This window comes from Carassius auratus, unplaced genomic scaffold (genome assembly GCF_003368295.1).
Source record: "Carassius auratus strain Wakin unplaced genomic scaffold, ASM336829v1 scaf_tig00005214, whole genome shotgun sequence".
NCBI classification, from domain to species: Eukaryota; Metazoa; Chordata; class Actinopteri; order Cypriniformes; family Cyprinidae; genus Carassius; species Carassius auratus.
This window is the reverse complement of record NW_020523638.1, coordinates 719977-744576: the sequence shown is the minus strand read 5'-3', so window position 1 is coordinate 744576 and position 24600 is coordinate 719977. Positions and strand designations below refer to the sequence as shown.

General features: G+C 36.8%; 1 protein-coding gene across 1 annotated transcript in view; it reads left to right on the top strand.

Annotated features, from left to right (window-relative positions):
• cacna1fa (calcium channel, voltage-dependent, L type, alpha 1F subunit a) overlaps positions 1-22611 on the top strand; it is a 34029-nt gene extending 11418 nt beyond the window's left edge. Inside the window, exons 16-48 of the mRNA XM_026244103.1 lie at positions 145-265; positions 373-445; positions 567-630; positions 1705-1762; positions 1861-1960; positions 2057-2186; positions 2806-2865; positions 3338-3444; positions 3519-3606; positions 4367-4474; positions 4658-4710; positions 4793-4939; positions 5019-5220; positions 5362-5520; positions 6579-6689; positions 6825-6908; positions 7063-7083; positions 7823-7954; positions 8035-8100; positions 8216-8307; positions 8433-8592; positions 8980-9107; positions 9194-9290; positions 9538-9640; positions 9904-10005; positions 10114-10238; positions 10762-10872; positions 11454-11743; positions 18351-18563; positions 20068-20402; positions 20493-20605; positions 21142-21459; positions 21860-22611. Coding sequence (XP_026099888.1) covers positions 145-265; positions 373-445; positions 567-630; positions 1705-1762; positions 1861-1960; positions 2057-2186; positions 2806-2865; positions 3338-3444; positions 3519-3606; positions 4367-4474; positions 4658-4710; positions 4793-4939; positions 5019-5220; positions 5362-5520; positions 6579-6689; positions 6825-6908; positions 7063-7083; positions 7823-7954; positions 8035-8100; positions 8216-8307; positions 8433-8592; positions 8980-9107; positions 9194-9290; positions 9538-9640; positions 9904-10005; positions 10114-10238; positions 10762-10872; positions 11454-11743; positions 18351-18563; positions 20068-20402; positions 20493-20605; positions 21142-21459; positions 21860-22069 — 4281 coding nt within the window. The 3' untranslated portion in view covers positions 22070-22611. The remainder of the gene's footprint in view (positions 1-144; positions 266-372; positions 446-566; positions 631-1704; positions 1763-1860; positions 1961-2056; positions 2187-2805; positions 2866-3337; positions 3445-3518; positions 3607-4366; positions 4475-4657; positions 4711-4792; positions 4940-5018; positions 5221-5361; positions 5521-6578; positions 6690-6824; positions 6909-7062; positions 7084-7822; positions 7955-8034; positions 8101-8215; positions 8308-8432; positions 8593-8979; positions 9108-9193; positions 9291-9537; positions 9641-9903; positions 10006-10113; positions 10239-10761; positions 10873-11453; positions 11744-18350; positions 18564-20067; positions 20403-20492; positions 20606-21141; positions 21460-21859) is intronic.
• The last annotated feature ends 1989 nt before the right edge of the window (positions 22612-24600 follow it).

The window sequence follows — 24600 nt, the reverse complement described above, 5'->3', positions numbered from 1 at the left end:
TATGTGCATCTACAGATTGTGTACAGATTAATGATGGTTCTTTACATTTTTATTATGCTATACAAATGATACGATATTGAGAAAAGAATACAGTAGTTTCTGTACTGAGCTGGGAGATGTAAACTGAAGCTGTTTCTTATGTAGATCCTAACAGGAGAGGACTGGAACTCAGTCATGTATGATGGCATCATGGCGTATGGAGGACCAGTGTTTCCCAACATGATTGTCTCCATTTACTTTGTCATTCTTTTTGTCTGTGGTAACTGTATCTTTTCAATGTGAAATATGTATAAAATACATTCACTATTTTTATATGGCTGTTCTAATCTTGTATCTGGAGTCTTGTTTCTGGCCCTTGACTTTGTCATACAGACATCTTGTTGAATGTCTTCTTGGCTATCGCTGTGGACAACTTAGCTGGAGATGGAGGCAAAAAGAAAAAAGAGTAGGCAGTATACACACACACACACACACACACACACATGGGACAGAAGCAAAATGTGCACATCCTTGTTATTGTCATGCATTAACAGGCACAGAGCTCAATCTATTTGTTGTTTTTAAAGAGAGAGAAAAGAAGAGGAGGAGGAATGGGAGGATGATGAAGACAGAGAGGAAGATGAAGCTGGAGTAAGTCCTGGATCACTCTTTCTTTCTCTCTGCATTTGAGACACATTTAAAGAAATAGTTCACCCAAAAATGAAAATGCACTTCTTAGGCAAAGCAAGATGTAGATGAGTTTGTTTCTTTATTGGCACAGATTTGGAGAAATGTAGCAACACATCACTTCCTTTGCAGTGAATGGGTGCCATCAGAATGAGAGCCCAAACATCTGAAAAAAAAAACATTACAATAATCCACCAGTAATCCACACCACTCCAGTCCATCAGTAAACAGTTGTGAATAGAAAAGATGCATGTTGTAAGCACCAAAATCCATCATTAAAGCATTAAAACTTTAAATTATTCATCTGGCCAAAATTTGACTGCATAATCCATAATAATGTTTCCTTTAGTGAAAAGTCCATCCTCTGTTGCATCAAAATCCTACGACATATTTGTTTAGAGCTGTTTTGGACTGTTTTCACTATTAAAACGTGCTTGATCTGTACATATTCCTCTCCTGATTCCGATAAGTAGATTTGTTTTTTAAATCTATGCAGTATTATGGATAGAGCACTTAAATTTTAGCCGAAAGCAACAGTTTGAACTTTTAAGTTAAATGATGATGGATTTGTTTCTTACAAACACACAATTTTTTTCATCTTGTTTTCCACATTACTGGAGTGGTGTGGATTACTGGAGGATTATTGTGATGTTTTTATCAGCTGTTTGAACTCTTATTCTGACGGCACCCATTCACTGCAGAGAATCCATTCCTGAGCAAGTGATGTAATGATACATTTCTGCAAATCTGCTCTGTTCAAATGAGAAAAGATATAATTGGTTAATATTAATGTTTTTTTTTTTCAGTGGAAAAAGTAAATGTTATTACATTTTGATGAATAAAAAAATATTTTTATATACACTTATTAATGATGCATTATATGATCAAAGACATTTATTAAGCAAGTAATTTCCATTTGACTGAGAATTTCAATATTGTCTGTTGATTATAATTTATGTAAATTATCCACTTATAGAATTTCTACGATTGTTCTCATCATATTATTCTTTATATTTGTCTTGTTCTTAATTTGTTTAGAATGATGTGGACGATTGGGAAGAGCATGAAGAGTTGAGAGCAATTGAAGGACTTGAGGGTAAATTATGTCCAGTCCAACGCTTTATATTCACATTCATTATATATGTGAATTTATTTAATGACAATTTTTTTTTTCAATCTTCATATTCTCTAAAGGTATAGGCACTCCCATGAAAGTTGAAAGTTTTCAACCCAAAGAGAAAATTGTACCCATTCCTGATGGAAGTTCTTTTTTCATCCTCGGGAAGAAAAACTGGTATGTTAAAAATAAAAATCGTCCAAATAATGGTGGTTAATAATGTTATTTTTTCTAATCTCTGACCTGAAACTGACCATGCTAATATTCAATTAGTCTCAGAGTCGCCTGCCACAACCTCATTCATCATCACTACTTCACCAACATCATCCTCGTCTTCATCATATTCAGTAGTTTTTCATTGGCTGCTGAAGACCCAATCAAAACTCATTCTGTCAGGAATGTTGTAAGTCCATGCACCTCTAGAATAGAGGACTAGATCTAAGTGCTTGAAGATCAGTCTGTCTGCAGATCTTTCAGTATTCCCATTGTTAAAAATAGCGAACAAAATGATTAATATATCATGTAGATGTTGTGTCCCCGTTGGATGGCTTTTCTCAAGAGGACCATGGTTCCCATGATTCCCAAACTCCATCCCATGTGCTCTATAGAGATTAAACTTGCCTTAAAGTACGATCTCTAGTTTAAAAAAGGCTAAAACCAGATATTTTGGTGAATCCCATGAAGACTTTAATATTTCAGCCCAAATCAATTATATTTTACATCAAGAAAAAGATTTTTTTAATATATTGTGACATTTTATTATTGTAAGTACAAATGTATTATTCACACTTATTACTTTAATGCAAAATCATTTAATTTTGTAATATAATCACAGCATGTTATTTAAATATTTGTCTTAATAAGTGTATTGTTTTCCTTAAAATCAGCAAATAGTATGTTTACAATTGTATTCTTAAATTAGTATTTAAATAATATGTATTTTTTTTATGTGAAATATGATATGAAATTATGAGACTGACCAGGTGCCTTTATAAAATTGCTGTGTTTATGTCTTATGATAGATGCTGGGCTATGCTGATTATGTCTTTACCACCGTCTTCACTATCGAGATCATGTTTAAGGTAAACTATCCATCATCTCTCTGCTTCGAACTGATTTTTATCTTTTTTACGAGTCCAATAAAGGCCAGGGGTATTATTGTCAACTAAAACTAAAAACTAAATATTTTTATAAATTGAAATAATATATTGAAAACCTACACTACAACAAAAAGTAGAAATGTTGCATTGGCAACTAACTAAAATAAGGAAGTACAACAACCGCTAACTAAAGCAAAAATATATATATTAAAAAAAAAAAAATACTAAAAATGTACAGTAACTCAAATTTAAATGAAATCTGAATATAAAGTTAAAAGCTAATTCCAATAAAATGTATTAATAACTTTAATAGCATAAAAATAATATTAAACTAACATTGGTTTTGGGATCGGTCATGTGCAAAATCATCAGTTGTTTGTGCAAATTGAGTTGAAACTTTACATTTGTTAAACTTTTGTGTATTAATGAAAATGTGTGACGGTGTGTTGTTCAGATGACTGTGTATGGAGCTTTCCTTCATCAAGGTTCCTTCTGCAGAAACGCTTTCAACCTGCTGGACCTTCTGGTCGTCAGCGTATCTCTCACCTCTTTCTTCTTGCAGTAAGTCTCCATCTATCACTTAGTTCAGTTATTCGTCGATTCATTTTTTAATTTGTTGTCATTTCTGTATTTAGTTCAAGTGCCATTTCTGTGGTGAAGATTCTTCGAGTATTGCGAGTGCTCAGGCCTCTTCGAGCCATCAACAGGGCAAAGGGACTCAAGGTACAAGCTCATAATGCATTTCTTCATACTAACATCCACAGTCCATTCATCCAATACCATTAGACCTGCATGATACAGGTGCATCTCCAAAAAATTTAATATCATGGAAAAGTTCTTTATTTTTTTGTAATAAAAAAAAGTTAACTTTTTTATATTCTAGATTCATTGCACACATGAATGAACGTCTGAGTGTAGACATATCTTGATGTGTTGACTGTGAAGCTCTCCCATTTTCTTGACAATCTTCTCAAGGCTGTGGTCATCCCTGTTGCTTGTGCACCTTTTCCTACCACACCTTTTCCTTCCAGTCAACTTTCTATGAATATATTTTGATACAGCACTCTGTGAACAGCTAGTCCTTTCAGCAATGACCTTCTGTGCTTTACCCTCCTTGAGGAGGGTGTTGATGATTGTCTTATGGACAGCTGTCAAGTCAGTAGTCTTCCCCATAATTGTGGTTGCATGTTCTATACTAGCCCAAGAGGTAACCAGTAAACTTAAACTAATCAAGTTCAAAATGGAATATTCAAATTTTTATTTTTATTTTCCTAAGCTGTAAGCAATAGTCATCAGAATTAAAACAATATCACATTTTCATATCACAGTTTATATATATATATATATATATATATATTTAGATTTAGATAGCAGAAAAATTAAAAATTCCAATGTGCCATGCTGCCCTAAATACCATTATGTTCATTATTTCCAGTTATGTTTATTCATAACCTTCAGTGAGTGTTGCTGTTTGTGTCTTCAGAGCGTGATTCAGTGTGTGTTCGTGGCCATCCGCACTATTGGCAACATCCTCATCGTCACCACTCTCCTCCAGTTCATGTTCGCTTGTATTGGTGTGCAGCTTTTCAAGGTGCATCAACTCAAATGAATGCATATTCCTGGTCTTATTGTGCTTGATTCTTCAATTCATTATTTCCTTAGAAAAAAATGATCCGTTTTTTTTTTTATCAGTCAGCCATTCATTAAAATGTAGTAACTTTCCTAATAATAAGTATTTTCTTGCTGATTAACATTAATGTAATCCCTCTTGCAGGGCCGGTTCTACAGGTGTACGGATGAGGCCAAACATACACCTGAAGAGTGCAAGTATGTGGTTTGGTCATAAATGTGTTTGCTTTGCACTCACAATTGAGCTGTTTTCTGAGACTTGTGTGTGTGATTGTTTCAGGGGCACGTTTGTGGTGTTCAAAGATGGTGATATGAACCATCCAATGGTGAGGGAGAGAGTTTGGGAGAACAGCGACTTCAACTTTGACAACGTGCTGATGGGGATGCTGGCGCTCTTCACCGTCTCCACGTTTGAGGGCTGGCCACAGTGAGTGAGAAAACCACTCAACAAATCAACACTGATAGCGGATCCTCCAAACTTTAATTGTCTTTCGTGTATTTCGCAGGCTCTTATATAAAGCCATTGATGCTAATGCAGAGAACAGAGGCCCAATCTACAACTACCGTGTTGAGATTTCCATCTTCTTTATCATTTATATCATCATCATCGCCTTCTTCATGATGAACATCTTCGTGGGTTTTGTCATCATCACGTTCCGTGAACAAGGAGAGGCTGAGTTTAAAAATTGTGAACTAAATAAAAACCAGGTTAGTCTGAATTCAGGACCATTTCTTTAGATATTGAATAGGTTATGCAACATTATCTTTCTTTGGTCATCTAGTATAGTCGTTTGATTCTTTCGTTGCTCTTGTTGTCTGTGTCACGGTGTCTCTCTCCTTTCCTCACAGCGGCAGTGTGTGTATTACGCATTGAAAGCTCAGCCCATAAAGATTTACATCCCCAAAAACCCCTCACAACTCAAATTCTGGAAGATCATCAATTCCTCTCAGTTTGAGTACATCATGTTTTTGCTCATTCTGCTCAACACACTCGCACTGGCTGTACAGGTACGCGCACACACACACACACACACACACACACACACACACACACACACACACTCTGCTCTTCAATGAAGTACACTTATTTCATCTGAATGAATGAAGTACACTTATTTCAAAATAATAGATTTTTCTTTTATGCCAAAAATCATTAGGATATTGAGTAAAGATATTTTGTGAATTTCCTACTATAAATATATTAAAACTTAATTTTTGATTAGTAATATGCATTGGTAAGAATTAATTTGGACAACTTTAATGATGATTTTTTTCAATTTTATTTTTTTTCCTCAGACCTTGAGGTCTATTTAAGTGGTTAAAAACACTCTTAATTGCATTTAATATAAATTTAAACTGTAATACATTTTCAATTAGTTGTAAATAGCATACAGTTAAGCATTAATTAGCTATAAACTACAACTTTTGCGACAGTACACTGCTAATTTGCTGCTTATTAATAGTTAGTAAAGATGTTTAGTTATGGGATGGGATTTAGGGATCTAAAATATGGTCATGCAGAATAATGCATTAACATATTCTTTAAAAGTACTAATAAACAGCCAATACGCTAGTAATATGCATGCTAATAAGCGACTAGTTAGTAATGAGAACTGGTCCCTAAACGAAAGTATTACCCTTTGTTTTTTTTTACTATTTCACAAATAAATATGTCACCAAAAGGATGTTTTGTCAAATTTAGCACATTTCTGTGTTCATTCCCACACACACAAATGCGTGCACACACACATAATACACTATCTGAGTAACCGTAACAGCTCTCAGAGGGTCTCTTTCAGCACACGTGAATGTTTTCACTTTAGGATAAAGTTTAGAACTAATTTAAACAACACGTTGGTAAAAACAGAGACTTCTGTTGACTTTAGTAACACTGAAATGTTGTATATTTGTGTTTGTGTACTGTATATGTATATGTATTATTAGAAATGACAAAAATGAAGTGATCCTGCAAACTATCATATTTCAGTGTGAAGCTAGCGCTCCTCTGGGAGACGTTCTAGTCATAGTCTCGAGCACTAATGAGTTCACTTGACTGTGACCCACAGCACTATGAGCAATCCAAACTCTTCAACTCTGTGATGGACATCCTGAACATGATCTTCACCACGCTCTTTACGGTTGAGATGATCATCAAACTTCTGGCTCTGAGACCTTACGTGAGACCTGCTGCACACTGTCCTTCCTCAGTCATTTAATATTCAGTCTTGACATGTCCATTTGTGTTAGTGCCTTTACATTTGTGCTGTTTTCTCTCTCTCTTGCTCTCGCTCTTTGTGTTTTGGACTACACAGCACTATTTTATAGATGCCTGGAACTCTTTTGATGCTCTGATAGTGGTGGGCAGTTTGGTGGACATCATGATAGCAGAGTTCAGTGTATGTAACTATATCTGATCTGTGAGAGATGTCCAAATCTAGTCAGTGTGAACGTTTGCTACTTAATCTTTTGTTATCACAGAGACACACACTTATCAATTTCTATAATCTCTTCTGTTTTATGTGCATTTTGATGGTCCTGTCACTCACTCAGGGTGGAGGAGGCCATGGAGAGGTACGAACATCTCACCTTATGCATCAGCAAAATAACTATTCAAATTTTTGAAGTTTTATAGCTACAGTACACACAATATGTAGTAAATTGTAGTCAAAAGTCACAACCTTATTTATGATCAGTAAGACTTTGCTGCTGATTTGCTTCCATAATTTTTAATTAACAAATACCAAATCAGAGCGTCAGTGAAATCGTGACTTTTCCTCTAGTAATTAAGACACTATAGTGTTATGCATGCATAATTATCTTGTAAATATGATAATTCCGACATTACATGAATATTGCGGTATTATTATGGTTGACATCGGATAGAAATCTGCAGAAAGAAACTTTAGTCCTGGTTTATGTGCCACTGACTAAATTCGAGAAAAGCAGTTTGATTTAATAAATTTTTTTCATTTTAATATTAATGTTAGTTCTTTTTTTTAAATGTTATGTTTTTGTGCCTTAGATGAGGGTGACTTTTTGTGCTTCTCTGGTTTTTTTCTTAATTTAATTTAATTAATGATTTGATTGTCTTTCGAAATGAATATTTCTTGACCATTTTCCACATTTGTTGGTCTTTCTTTCTTTAAAATGTCCTATTATAAATGTTTAACCTCTGATGTAGTTTGCAAAGCATGCATTATATTGGGACTGTTTAACAAAACAATTGACACTGAAATCAGGGACTTTGTTAACTCTACTCTTTAGTCACATTAATATTCGTTCTGTCATTTTCTTTCTCCACATTTAAAAGGGAAAAGAAGGGGAGGGTGCCAAAGTGTCCATCACCTTCTTCCGTCTTTTCCGAGTTATGCGACTGGTCAAGCTGCTCAGTAAGGGTGAAGGCATTCGAACCCTCCTTTGGACCTTTGTTAAATCTCTACAGGTGAGACATTTAGGAAACAAACAAGCTAAACTATATTTCTCAGTTATTTTATATATGTGTGTCTCTCTGCTTACCTTTAGGCATTGCCATACGTTGGTCTACTCATTGCCATGATCTTTTTCATCTATGGCGTGATTGGGATGCAGGTGGGTTCATCTTTATACATTTGTCTATGTTCATTCGTTCCCTCTCCTCACATGAGGAATGTTACAGATTGGGAAGTTTAAACTCTCTTTTCCTGTTTTTTTTTTTTTTTCTCAGACATTTGGGAAGATCGCTATAGATGACAGCACAGAGCTCAATCGAAACAACAATTTCCAAACCTTTTTCATGGCTGTACTGTTGCTCTTCAGGTGAGCATAGACAGGGTTAAACTCCTGGTAGATTTCTGAATTGAGTTTGGTTAATCTGCTTATCTCTAGTTAGTAAATGATTCCAAGTACATTTCATTTAATGCTCTTTTCTACTTCAAACCCAGGTGTGCGACAGGTGAACAGTGGCAGCAGATCATGCTTGCAGCACTTCCAGGGCGTCGATGTGACCCGGAGTCTGACTTTGAGCCGGGAGAGGAGTACAGCTGCGGAAGCAACCTGGCGTATCTCTATTTCATCAGTTTCTTTGCACTCTGTGCCTTCCTGGTAGGAAATAACACATGCAATGCATTCGCCTGTAAAGCTTTTGCATTACCCCAAGAAACTGTGATCAAAAGTTTTAAGCTGACTGAAAAAATGTTTTAAGTTGACTCACCAAAATTTTGCATTCCCTGGAAATGTTTTCTCACAAAAGTTTGTTCTCTCGCGAAATTTTTGCATCAACTCTTTGCAAAAGGTACATTAAAAACAAAAAGTGCATTCACCTGCATTTAATGCAAAAGTTTTTAGAGTGAATGCAAAACTGGTAACAGAAATCACATGAAGTGGGAGGAAAAACTACAAAAATGCAAATGCACAATTTAAGTAATCCATCTCTGAAAATAATAAACAATTGATTTCAGTGATTAACTGATCCAATCTGTGTTTTCTCAGATCATTAACTTGTTCATCGCTGTCATCATGGATAACTTTGAGTATCTGACCAGAGACTGGACTGTGCTGGGCACTCATCACCTCGATGAGTTTAAACGAGTCTGGTCAGATTACGACCCAGAGGCCACGTAAGTGCTATCATACAAGCTTTGTGTCTGCCTTAAATGAGTATATCAATTCAAATTACAAATACGTCTGTATCGTTTTGCATCAGGGGACGGATTAAACATCTAGATGTGGTCACCATGTTGCGCAGAATTCAGCCTCCGCTGGGCTTTGGGAAACTCTGTCCACATCGAGTAGCCTGTAGGGTAAGCATGACTTGGATTTGTACAGTCAGTGGCTGTTCACTTACATTTAAGAGGAACCCGAGTCATACACTACTTCTCAAACATTTATAATCAGCACTTATTGGAAAGATTTTTAAAATGACACAAGTCCTGTGAGGCCCAGTAAACACCTACCCAGAATGAGCAAGCATCCTGCTCCACATGGCAATGTCATTACAATCCCTAATCTCTGCACCTTTCTGTTTGACTCTCTCTTTCTCATCGGCAGAGATTGGTGGCTATGAACGTGCCTCTCCATGCTGACGGCACCGTGTCTTTCAATGCCACTCTGTTTGCTCTCGTCAGAACGTCACTCAAGATTAAAACCGATGGTAGAACTTCTACACACACACACACACACACACACACAAACACACACACACTAACATACACACAGTTAATACACTTCTATCAATGTCAGCATTCACAAGAGAGGATGTTAGTAATTGTTTCTATTAATTAACTTCTATATGAAAAAGGTTGATATTTATAGATTTAACAACTCTGCTGTTTGCTATTTGACACAGTACAGCAAAAAATGAAGTGTTAATCTTATCTTAAATACAGTAAGACTGTACCTTTCCATTCCCCACAGGCCCCATTGACCAGCAGAACGAGGAGCTGAGAGCTATCATTAAAAAGATCTGGAAACACACCAAACCCAAACTTCTAGATGAAGTTATACCTCCTCCTTCAGGTACAGTATGTTATCAGATCTTCTGCTGATACACACAACCAAATGACAAATACAACTTTCCTCTTTTCTTTTGAGTCTTTTTATAAAATCCATCTCTCTGTGTTCCAGGGAATGAGGTGACTGCAGGAAAGTTCTATGCCAGCTTCTTGATTCAGGACTACTTCAAAAAGTTTCGCAAGCGGAAGGAGAAAGAGAGGAAGAAGAAAGGCAAGGACAAGTCAGCCTCTCTCCAGGTAAACAGTGTGTTGTCTTGCTTTTCAAATGGGTGTTTTACATGCATCAGATCAGAAATAATATATTTATAATATCTAATATTTAACAGCAAAATTAAGTATGATATAGAAAGCTGAATCGGGGCAGCATGTACTTTCTTATTTCTTATTTAAAGTACATCCTTAACATAAGTAAAGTTAAGTACTCAAGTTATGATGATGTTCCTATCTTTTGAGATTTAAATAAAATTTTACTTAGACATCATTGGGAGATTTAGAATGACAACTGATATTTATATGCATTTTATGCAAGTAGTATTTTATACTGTTATAAAAACCTCATTTAATACATTTCAAGCTATCAGAACTTTTTTGTTTTAGTTAGGGGGTGGGGTTATATAAATATCAGCAACTGCATTGATTTGCATATGTTTTTTCCTCCTCAATTATGAGCTCCATATTCTCTCTATATCATACTACATGAGCCAGATATGTTACTCAGAAACACACAACACATCTTTGACTCTCGTCTTGTGTGGTCCAGGCCGGGTTACGCACTCTACAGGATCTGGCTCCAGAAATGCGTCTGGCTATAGCGATGGAGGATGAGGAAGGGCTGGAGGGGGAGATGATGGAAGAAGACGAGTTCTTCAGGGTAAGAACACCCAGCATCTAACATCTAAACCAGTGGGGATAGTCAAATCAGTGCGCTTTAAGATTACCAACACTATTATTTTCATGTTCTTGTTTCATGTGCACTATGGGCCAAAAATGTTACATTTGTTGAAAAATGTTTTTCATGCACATAAATAATGTGTTTGAGCAAAAAACTGTAATATTGTGAAAAATATTTACTTTTTACTGTGGTTTTCTGTCAAACTGTTAATCACATAATATATGTGTGTGAACTGTGTATAATTATTATGTATATATAAATACATGCACATGCATTTTTTATATTTGAGAAATGTTTTTGTTTATATATAAAATATATATATATATATATATATATATATATATATATATATATATATATATATATATATATATATATATATATACATACACACATGTATGTTTGTGTATTTGTATATACATAATAATTCTACATGGTGGTAATTAGTAGTGCTTAATTTTACATTTTTACTGTAAAAATAACAAATTAAGGTGTAACCAGGTTGCATTTGTAATAAGTCTCAGTGCAACCACAGTTAATTGTGTTTCCCTTGACGGCAGAGTGACAGCGTCTTCAGTGATGCTCCTCCCACATCGGCCATGTCCACTCCCAGAAGCACCCCAATGCCGCCCCATCTGGACGAGACCACAGTGAGCTTTGAGCTTCCTCCTAGAGTCCACAGTGGGAGCTTGATGCTGGAGGAGGCCCTGGTGGACTCCCGTCCGCCCTCCGCCCTCTCCGAAAACACAGTGATAAGTGAACAGCCTCAGAGGTTGTCTCCCCTGCTCAGCAGGTGGGCCTCCAGTCACAGCAAACTCACCCCATTGTGGATGCTGAATAACAACCAAAGGCAAGGAGCACACTAAGAGTAGAAATATACCTGTATGAACAGAGGCTAATGCAGCTTGCCAGAGTAGAGAATTTAACACTAATGGCTTGATCTGCTCAGAGACTTGAGGTCTGAAAGCTGTTTGATCTATTATGACTGAAGGATGCATTATTTGGTCAGATTTTAGTCCAAGACAAAAACTAACAGTATTTTAATCTCTTGTTATTGGACTGTAACTTGATAACTGTCAGCTTACAAATCACCTTACAGCTTTGAGACACTCCAGAAACTTTAACATGAAAATATGCTAAGAAGTTTGAATTCTGGGGAGTTGCGATGCTTGCCAAGCTTGACACATGCTGTGTAGATATCATGCTCTCTAGTGTTCCCTAAAATGGGAGTATGGCAGGGGTTTTCAACCTTTACATGCTCATTAACCTCTCAGTAAACCCCAGGGTCACTATTTTACATTTATTAAATTTACATTTATGCATTTAGCAGACACTTTTATCCAATGCGACTTACACTGCATTCAGGCTAACAATTTTCTCCTAACATGTATTCCCTGGGATTCGAACCCACAACTTTGGGCTTGCTAATGCAATGCTCTACCACTTGAGCCCATTAACGATTTCTAATAATTACCGTAAAGAGCATTAACATTACTGCATTATACTCATTTTCATTATTTACAATTTAGTTTAAAACGCACTACCCACATGCAGTACCTTCAGGGACCCCTGGTTGAAAACCCTGGCACCATGAATGAATTATCACAAACAATGTTACGCCCCTGAACATACGATGCCATCTCCCAGGCCAGCAGCACGAGACTCAGTCCAGCTGCTCTGCTTGTGCACATCCCATCATCAGCTCTCTTTAAGCAGCAACGTACTGTTAGGAATAACTGAATAACTTGGGATATTGGTTTTCCATTAGGGAGTGTAAGGTACGTTTCTAAACAGAATAACTTAAGTAATTTGTGGATTAGTGCGTACTGGAGATGCAAACCATTTCAAACGTTTCAGTTCGATTTGGTGAACTGGTTTGACCGGGTCACTAAGAAGATTGGGTTAAATAGAAAAATTCATTTTTGATTCGCACATCACTATATGAGACAAAACCAATAAAACCCATTACAAACGAGGCATTTGTTGCATCCAGTGGGAACATAATTACTGATTATAATGACATTGCGCCACATAAACATAAAACCATGTTTGCATTTGTGATCTGAGAAACAATAAGCACTACTCTACACTGCTCAAAACTTGCGTTTGAATCATCAGCAGTGTGTCAAAAGTATTGGCATTCATTACTCAAGTAGAAGTGTAGATAATAGGGTTTAAACAGACTTTTGTAGAAGTTGAAGTATCAACTCAAGCTTTTTACTCAAGTAAAAGTGTAAAAGTACTGGTTTAAAAAACTACTTAAAGTATAAAAGTAAAAGTAATGTAAGGGGAAAAAATGCCATTGAGAACAATAGATTAGGCCGCACCACAGGGGCCTGTTCACTACCCCACCTCCCCAAAAAAACATTTTTCTAAAAGCCATAGGCCATAATGAATATAATGTTATATTAAAATGTTCATGTTGAAAATTTGGGATGCACTAGGCTACCTGTTTCAGCCGCATATATGAAAATACAAAAATGGTGTGCACATCCCAAACATCCAATTAGGACGCAGGTGCAAGACAACTGAATGATACAGACAAATAAAGAAGTGAAGTCTGAACACTGAAAACTACTGCTCCAGAGGAATTTAATCAAGTAATGTTTCGACCTTCAGGTCTTCATCAGCCGCATATATGCCCATTTAAAGAGCCACACAGATGGGAAATCAAAAATTACCTGTATTACAGTGTATGATGTAGCTGTCCATCAGTGTAAACCAGTGTTTCTCAAACTTTTTCAGCCCAAGGACCACTTTATCTCCCATTTTTTTTCTGAGGACCACCTAACAGAATCCCACTCTAACACGCCCCCAAAAACCAACAAAATAGGAAGGATAAGCTACATTTAAGTTTAATATGCGACTGTTTCAAGTCAAAAACTAATTATTCAAACACAAATGCAATGATATGATCAGAAATTATTATATTAATTTTTATTTAATTTGAAAAAGTAAATGCGAAATGAGTTGCAGCTTAATATGAACAACAAACTGCACATGTGAAAAAAAAAGACCTGCAATTAAACACTGTAACAGCCTAGGTCCCACTTAATGCCATTCCATTAGTTTAAAACTGAGGTGGTGGGTATATGAAGCCTATGGTTGTAACTATGGTAACAATAAAATGCTGAAAAGAATGTTCCCCTAAAGGGGGTCGCACACCGGACGAGAAGCGCAGCGCCGCGTCGCGTCGCGCCACGTCTTTAAAATTCGAACACATTATTCTCTATGGGAGTACGCACACCGGCGGCGCCATTCGGCGTCTGTCCGCGGCGCCCAGCTACGACTCAGAACGCTGTTCAAATTTCTGCCGCGCCACAGAGCGCCATCTGCATAGTTTTATATTAAAAAACCCAGATGTTATAAACTGAAACTGAAATTAAAATGCAGTATGCAGTTTCATTCAAATAAAACATTAAAAAGTGTTTGGTTACGTTTTCAGCTGCACAGTTGCCTAGACAACAGATACAACAAAACAATAACAGACTTATTATAACAACACAGATTCTTTTCATTAATTAACGTTCAAAACTCAGCTTTTATCAATTAAAATCATATATTTAAAATAATAATAATAGATGAAGTTAAAACTCTCCCATCTTGCTGCGAAATTGAGCTCACGCATATAGAATGTGCGCGTCCGGTGTGCGATACCTTGAGTTGTCCTACATGTGGCGCGACGCGACGCGGCGCTTCTCGTCCGGTGTGCGACCGCCTTTAATGTCCAATATCACTGAAATTACTGGGATTTTACACATGAAACAAAACTAGAACATTACAAAACTAATAGATCTGTGGATTTTAGATTTTGAGATTTCCATATAAAACTTTAACGTGAATATTAATGAGATGGGTGGTGCTGCTTATCACACATCAGTTTCTGAATGTCTGGCTCCAAAGAGGAGAGTTTTAGGTCATCTTGCGGACCACACTTTAAGAATTACTGGTGTAAACAATGTGCAAAGTAATTAAACCCGTACACGATTTATAAAGTTATTGGCTTCTAAAGTAAGGAATCGACTCTGAACCGCTGAAACGAGTCGTTATAGATTTCAAATCTTTTGCCCATCTCTATGTACGTCACTAGGAACACTTTGCATAATAATCTCCGCCTACCGTCTTGGGAGAAACGGAACTCTGAGCTGCCCCACCCCCCACACAGACGCTCTGGTTGGTGTGATAGCATCATGTCGAGGAGACAGTGTGTTTTTAATTGTAAAGGCAAGTTTGTTTTATTTTCACTGCCAAAGAATGAAAATCAGAAAAACCAATGGCTAAAATTAATTTTTACCACAATACCAGAGCAGTACAACAAATCCCTTTTGTTCGGTTCACAACATTTCACTGATGACTGCTTTTCTAATCTCGGTGAGTACAGCGGGATTTTCAAAGCGTTTGGCCATAAAAGAGGGTTCATTACCAAATTTATTTAGACCAACGAGCATCTCCGAATCACAACGCGAAGTATGATTATGAAGTTATGTGTTTGTTTTCTCCCAAGCGTCTTATCAGTATGTGTGCTGTCTGCGCTGATCGTCATGTACAAACACGTCATTAAAATGAAGTGTAACTCCGTGAATACTCAACGAAGAGACATGAGAGAGATATCTATAGAAAGCTTGACATGTCTACTTTAAAAGTAAACAAGTGCTGCCGAACAGATATTATGTGATAAAGTAATCCATATGAAAACAACGCGATGTCTGTTTTTCGTCTCCCTTCGTTATATGTAATATGACCACGCCCCCGTGCTGAACGCGCTATTCTCAAACTGAAGCGCATGGCTTGAATACACCCACACAGAAGAAAAAGCAGCGAGACTGTTCTAGTTTTTTTATTTTACTGTTTGCTTCGCGATGAGAGGAATAAGACATAATTCACCCCAAACAGATGCTAACGCATAGTTTACCATGGAGGTGTGTGCGGAATAACCAATCAAAACCTGACTATGTCAGTTGACCAATCAGAACACAGTATGCTACCGAAAGGTGGGGTTTAAGGAAACTGAATCTTTTGAACAGCTTTGCGTGAACCGTTTTGGGATCTCTGAGAATTGAGGTAATTTTAAAATGATATTTTGACAAAATGACAATGTTTTTTAACCTTGGATGGATTTAAACCTAATGTACAGGACTTATAAACAGTGATAGGAAGCTTAGAATTTTCATCTTACTGGCTCTTTAATAACAATTACTCTTGTATGGTTGTCTATTTACAATAAACATTATAGTGCTGTCAAAATTAATGATAAATGATTATTTGTACTTCGTTACTTGACACCTCTGATCATCAGTGGCAAATTATTTAAATATAAAAAACTTACAGGCTGTGAGTCAGAAGAGCCAGACTGTCCTTGCAAAGATTGAACTGCCCAACCTTTTTTCTACAGAAGCATTGTAGGCTTATGGTGCAGGAAACAGTCATCATCCTCAATAAAATGCGCAGCACACGTCTGAATATTGGGTTGGACTGTTCTGGAACAGTGTTGAAATACAACTTTCTAGTTGTGTCCTCTTTTGAAAGACCAAACAAAGTAGATTCGCTTTCACCACGAAACACCATTGACTGCACAAAATGGCGGCGAAGGCAACAGCAAGAATCAGAGTTACACCTTCTTTCTTTGTGTGAACATTTGGGTGGTGTTATGCAAATCTTCCCACATTGTGATGTAGACGTGTAGATGCATATATATACATATATATATATATATATATATATATATATATATATATATATATATATATATATATATATACAGTATTGTTCAAAATAATAGCAGTACAATGTGACTAACCAGAATAATCAAGGTTTTTAGTATATTTTTTATTGCTACGTGGCAAACAAGTTACCAGTAGGTTCAGTAGATTGTCAGAAAACAAACAAGACCCAGCATTCATGATATGCACGCTCTTAAGGCTGTGCAATTGGGCAATTAGTTGAAAGGGGTGTGTTCAAAAAAATAGCAGTGTCTACCTTTGACTGTACAAACTCAAAACTATTTTGTACAAACATTTTTTTTTTCTGGGATTTAGCAATCCTGTGAATCACTAAACTAATATTTAGTTGTATGACCACAGTTTTTTAAAACTGCTTGACATCTGTGTGGCATGGAGTCAACCAACTTGTGGCACCTCTCAGCTGTTATTCCACTCCATGATTCTTTAACAACATTCCACAATTCATTCACATTTCTTGGTTTTGCTTCAGAAACAGCATTTTTGATATCACCCCACAAGTTCTCAATTGGATTAAGGTCTGGAGATTGGGCTGGCCACTCCATAACATTAATTTTGTTGGTTTGGAACCAAGACTTTGCCCGTTTACTAGTGTGTTTTGGGTCATTGTCTTGTTGAAACAACCATTTCAAGGGCATGTCCTCTTCAGCATAGGGCAACATGACCTCTTCAAGTATTTTAACATATGCAAACTGATCCATGATCCCTGGTATGCGATAAATAGGCCCAACACCATAGTAGGAGAAACATGCCCATATCATGATGCTTGCACCTCCATGCTTCACTGTCTTCACTGTGTACTGTGGCTTGAATTCAGAGTTTGGGGGTCGTCTCACAAACTGCCTGTGGCCCTTGGACCCAAAAAGAACAATTTTACTCTCATCAGTCCACAAAATGTTCCTCCATTTCTCTTTAGGCCAGTTGATGTGTTCTTTGGCAAATTGTAACCTCTTCTGCACATGCCTTTTTTTTAACAGAGGGACTTTGCGGGGGATTCTTGAAAATAGATTAGCTTCACACAGACGTCTTCTAACTGTCACAGTACTTACAGGTAACTCCAGACTGTCTTTGATCATCCTGGAGGTGATCATTGGCTGAGCCTTTGCCATTCTGGTTATTCTTCTATCCATTTTGATGGTTGTCTTCCGTTTTCTTCCACGTCTCTCTGGTTTTGCTCTCCATTTTAAGGCATTGGAGATCATTTTAGCTGAACAGCCTATCATTTTTTGCACCTCTTTATAGGTTTTCCCCTCTCTAATCAACTTTTTAATCAAAGTACGCTGTTCTTCTGAACAATGTCTTGAACGACCCATTTTCCTCAGCTTTCAAATGCATGTTCAACAAGTGTTGGCTTCATCCTTAAATAGGGGCCACCTGATTCACACCTGTTTCTTCACAAAATTGATGACCTCAGTGATTGAATGCCACACTGCTATTTTTTTGAACACACCCCTTTCAACTAATTCAACTAATTGCCCAATTGCACAGCCTTAAGAGCGTGCATATCATGAATGCTGGGTCTCATTTGTTTTCTGAGAATCTACTGAACCTACTGGTAACTTGTTTGCCACGTAGCAATAAAAAATATACTAAAAACCTTGATTATTCTGGTTAGTCACATTGTACTGCTATTATTTTGAACAAGACTGTATATATATACTAGATGTATACACATTTTTTTAATTTATATATATATATCAATGTATTTCTCATATTCAGGACTGACACAACCAGAGCTAGTGACTATATTCCCTCGCCATCACTGGATGGAGGAATGCAAAATGGAGGAGTCACAGGAGTCAGTGTCACTCCGGTAGGAGTCACAGGTGGAGAAGCAGGAGTGATGGGAGGAGGAGTCACAGAGATGCCATATCCTATGGAGCAAGGCAGTGTCAGCAAGGAGGAGCCTCAGAGTGCTGTCTCAAACAATAGGTGAGTACAAACTGTTTGACTACCCATAATGCCCCAAAACAAGCACCGTCATGCATTGATATGTATACGTAGATGCATCATTAGCGGCTGTTTCTATGGGCCATTTTACAGAAGTCATCCTCCACATTGGAATAGTCCATGAACACTTGAGTGCAAGATGACTGTGTGTCTGCATCTGTAGTTATACACATGTATTAATATCTGTATCTGCAATAGACTTCAGCAGATGATTTTGCTAAACTAAAACAGTTTTTTGAACACTTTTTATGCATGTTTGTATTTCTAATCATCATCCAATGTGTAATGGGTTTAGGGCAATATCAGCCTTGTATGAATCTGCTCTTCAAATTTTTACAGGAAATAGTAAACCTTTGAGATATTCATCTCAACATACTACGACTTGGGAAACACTAATTCTAATTTCAAGTACTATTTAGGACAGATAGTATGCGAATTGGGACACAGAAATTCATTTTCACTGTGAGTGATGACACAAGACGGTTGCAAGATGGCACACACATCTGAATATGGCATCTACCTTTTCATATCAATGCTGTCAAGGCCCTGATATACTTAAAGCAAAATTAAAGAACAATGTAATTTCAAACAAAATCAGTCCAAAACAGAGTTTGTTTAGCGAGTTTTTAAACAGTTTGCCAAAGCAAACTTTCCAGAAAAAAAATACAATAAAAAAACTTAAATTTTTCTATAAATTACAATGAAAGAACAAACTGGTGTGATGTAATTTCAAACAAAATCGAGCCAAAATGAAGTTCATTCTGAGTTTTGGGAGTTCAAAACAGCTTGTCAAAGTAAACTTTCTAGATAAGTTCACTTCGGCTGGTAAACACCTTTAAACTACAGTACCATTGGTCAGAGGTGATTACATAACAGGTGTGGCTCTGGAGCTCCACCTTCTTTAACACGGAATTATTCTCTGGTTCATTTCTTATGTTCAGTATAGTCTGTTGAGGTTAGATGCATGTTAAAACATGAACAGACCGGAGAGCTGCATTATAATAGAAAAATTCTAATAGAAATATTGTGTTATCATGTTTAACACTGTAAAGCCGCTTGCTTTAAAGGAATCTATTGTATAAAAGCTATATAAATGAACATAAAGTAACTTTATTGGAGTGACAAATGGCAGAACTGGTGCAAACATCCACATCACTATGATCAGATGCTTTCTTAACTGCTGTTTTCTCACTGCTGTCATTTAGTTGTGTTAACATTGTTTCTGAGAGGAAAGCGTGCTGCACATATTTACATATTCATTTAAACGCTGCTCTCATCAAATGTGGTCAGTGTCGGGATGTTTGCTAACAGTAAACCACTGCAAAGCTATTTCAGTTTTCTTTTTACCCCTAAACGAAGAACAAAAAAGAACTTTGCTGTGAGTATATTGGAACTTTTACATGACTTAAACAGAAGGGACTTTGTCATATTTTACAAACGTTGCTCATAAATTAATATATCTGAGTTTGTGTTGATGTTTGAACAGACAGTGGTTTCCTGAGGTTCCTCCAGCACAAACACCAGCACTTAATGGGAGCATTGAAAGTGTGGCGCCAGTTCAGCCCAGTAACATTAACAACAACAGTTATCAAGGCAACAGCCAAGATGCTGGTGGCTACCATGGCAATGGTTACCCTGGAAATGGCTACAATGTTAATGGTAACAATGGGGCTGGTTATCCAGGCAACCAATATTCCAGCAATGGCTACAGCAGCAATGGATACAATGGTAATGGTTACCCTACTAATGGATACAATTCTAATGGATACAATGGCAACGGTTTCGCGCCCCGGCGACGTGTGCTTCCCCCAACTCCCTTAGGTAAAACCAACTACTTTATTTCTACACTGCACAAAATATAACAGCTCTTCAGTGAATCTAAGATTGTTTGTTTTTTCCTGTATCTGTCAGGTCGAAAGCCCAACTTCAACATCCAGTGTTTGAGAAGGCAGACCAGTAATGAAGATCTGCCCATTCCAGGCACTTACCATCAAAACACCCCACCCTGCAGGGCACTCGCACAGGTACACCTCACCCAACATGATCCACACTTTACTGGATAGCAGGCATTTGCAGTACATTTATTTCAGTCATCATTGTAATTTATTTAATGGTATATTACGACTGCCATAATAAAAACAAATTAATCATTATTTTAAATGAATTATATTGAATGATATACAATTCTTGCTATTTGAGTAGGAGCTAAAATGTTTATATATATAATTTATTTATAAATGCAGCCTGCTTTAACTTCTTTTGTTATAATAATCTTCTTCATATAAAAATAAATTTTATGGTCAATATTCATATGAATAAAATCTATGTATTACATTAAATGAAAAAAATTACATTTATATTTACAATATACTTATTTTGTCACTGATGAAACTATAAACGCATAACAAAAAAATGTAATACATTATTATTTAAATTATTTATTAGTTAAATATAATTAAATTCAATTAATTTAATTATTAAATTAAATGATGACCCATTCTCACTTTTTCCCACACCAAAAAATAAATAAATAAAATGATTTGCGTACCTGCTTTAACAGACAAACAACAGCTACGACTCTCGGCGGAGTAGCATTTCATCTGGAGTTTCTTCGGCCTCTTGGGCAAACAACCAGGCCAGAAGGGGCCGTCTCCTTTACGCTCCCCTCATGCTGGTTGACGAGGTGGGGGGCACTCAGGCACTGTGGGGCGACACCAATGGCAGCGCCAGTCTGCCGGCATCGGCCCGTCCCGGATGGATTGGCGGTGGAATGGCAGGCATGGCCCAGCAGCCTCGGGCATACACCACTCTCAGAGTGCCGTCCCAACACAGCACCGGATACATAGAGAAGGGAAGCGCTGACAGCCTCGTGGAGTCGGTAAATGCACTTTTTTAATTAATAGCGTATAAAATTTCCATTTTGCCTGAAAATAAGTAATAAGGATAGCTTTTTTTTATTTGCATAATTTCACTCAATTTGTACCTCTGAATAAAACTGAGGTGTTATATTCCTCAAGTATAAGTGTCATATTCTCATTAAATTATACTATATGAGCAATAAAAACCTGATGTATCAAATATAATACTCAAAACACATATGCAAACATTATCCTTGGATTTAGGGTTTAATAAATGGTTCCATTTAAAAACTCTATTTGATATGCCATTTCCTAAATCATTACTGGTGCAAATAATTGGTTTGAGCAGACAAATAGTGTGTGTAGTCAGTGGTTTCAGTTGGTCGTAAGGTAACGTCTTCCTGTTTTGTATTTATTTAGATCCTGATCTCTGAAGGATTGGGTCAATATGCCAAAGACCCCAAATTTGTTGACTTTGCAAAGCGGGAGATTGCAGATGCCTGTCACATGACTATTGATGAAATGGAGAGTGCTGCAACTGACCTTATAAGTCGAGGGAGGGCAGGACAACCGACCGGACGCTTTGAGGAGGATCTGTCTGATGAGATGAACTGTGTTATATCATACTAAATGGGCTTCAGTTTGCTGGCGAGGGAATGAATGTGATCTCTGCATCACAAACTCCGATACATTCACCTCTTCATTTTAAGCTTGGTTGGGTAGATTTAATAATTATATTCATTTGATTCAGTAGATATAAGGAAATTGTGGTGATAACTTTGACTTCACCCCTGTTGCATTGCATAGACATTTAGTAAGAGCCTAAACAAACTACAAGATTACCATTCATATAACTTTGTGTAAAGTTACAAAATCTTTTCAGCATTTATTATAAATGATTTATGTTGACTTTGTAAAATGGGAAATTGCAAGGATGGGCATTTTTTTAATGGTTTACTCAATTTGCTCTAACCCACTGGGTGCTAGGTTAAGTGTATGGATTATGAGTTTAGAAAATTGGGAAAAGTGATTGAAAAAACCCAATCTCAACCCACTGACTGGAAAATATCCATGATGGTTCCACAGAGACAATCAATGGAATTCAAATTTGAGGGCTAATAATAAAAATGCAATAGCCATGATGTGTTCTCCACATGTTCTGCCAGTTCTGATGTGCTGTATAAATCCCCAGTCTGACTGTACCTGGTGTGCTCATATTTAGTGTTGGGTATATTTAATGGCATTTGTTTTACTTTGTGATAAACCATGTCAAATCCACAATATCAGCCTCTATCATTTTGCTATAAACACACTAATACTACTTTCTCACAAAAAAATAAGCATTGCTCATGTAGCATAATACACACCACATCAGGGTATTATTTGCATGTTTGCAGATCACACTTGAACATACACAAACTCAGAGGATGCAAGAGCAGTTTAGTAAAGTTAACACTTTCAAATAAAACAGGCTTCTGTGTTCTTTAATAACATCTTTGAAAAAGCATGTCTGGTCTTGACTGGTTTGTGAGCTGCTGGTCAACAGAAGACAATTAACTCTGAACTCAGATGTTCTCTCCTAAATACGGCTAGCATTTTAATTCCTCTAAACCAGTGGTGTTCGATCCTGCTCCTGGAGGGCCACCGTCCTGCAGAATTCAGCTCCAACCCCAGGTAGACACATCTGAAACAACTCATCAAGGTCTTACTAGGCATACTAGATAAAGACAGTGGATAAAGACAGTCCTAACTGGATGTTTGGAAACACGAGTCAACATAACCAACAAATGTCAAAGTGACCATACTTAATTTTTTCAACAGCTTAGTTAAGTGCCTTGTGCGTCACTATTAAGACGCTACAGAAACATCTGCGCTACTGTTGTTAATTACGGTTTACAACAACCTAAAATAAGAAATGTAGTTTCCCAAAGTAAAAATATGAGCTCCGCCTGAAACTGCATTGTGTCTAGACGTACAATATTGTTTAATAATGTTACAGTGCATTATGAATATTGGTAGTATAAATGTATTCATCTGAATACATCTGTTATATTACTGTCATGTGACCTGCAGCATCAGTCGTGTCACATCACTAACATTCACTCCTCTCCTGTGGCCTCATGGGATAGTAAAGTGTCCATCAGATGCAACTTTAGAATCGCAGTTATAGGTCATCCAGGTACTTTTCACCTACTGTGTTTTTTTTTAATACTATAAAATTGGACAGTATTTTTCCACATACTGTTTTTACCTTTATAGTATGAAAGTGGCATATTTGGTGCAGCGATGGTGTCAATTTAATAAACTGTAAACACAGCTAATCAGTTCACAATGAAAGAATCCAAACTGCAAATTTAACATGCAAAGCATCCAGTACTGTACACTATGTACACAATTAATTACATTCCATTAAAAAGTAATTTGCGTATTTTTACATGCTCATGACAAACATCACTACCTGCACCTGACAGCAATTAGTGGCTGATAAATGTGTGTCTGATCAGAAAAGTAAAAAGATTGTTACCATTTAGAGGCCGCAGGGACATCTATTGAACATTAGATGTTTCACTTTGTTTCTGACTGACATTAAACTGTAACTATATATACACACACACACATATATGATTTATAAGCCTTTTTTTAACTAGTTAAGACCAGTCAAATATCCTCACTAGTGGGTTGTCAAAGTATTTCAAAATGTAAGTGAGGTAATTTGGATCACACAAGTTTAGTCAAAACAAGCACACACATACATACACACACACACACGCAATTAACTATACGTATTATGACCTGCAAGTGACTTACAGTGTGAGCTTCACGCAGTGTTGCCAGGTATACGATAATTTTGATAATCCCATAATATATGATAATTTCAGAATTGTGTGACACTTCAAATGATGGTTGTTGTAATTATAGGGCTTCTATAGCCATTGATCTAGCTGTGGATCCTACGTCTAACATCATGATTGTGAGGAGAATGTGAAAGTGGTGTTACGCATGTAACACTTATCTCACATTATGTCTTCTCTTCCATCTTATCTCACATTATGTCTTCTCTTCCATCTTATCTCACATTATGTCTTCTTGGCAAATCATCGTAGAGAATGTCTCTCTTACGAGCTCAAGGTAACATTGCTGCCGTGGCGATTAGGTCCGTT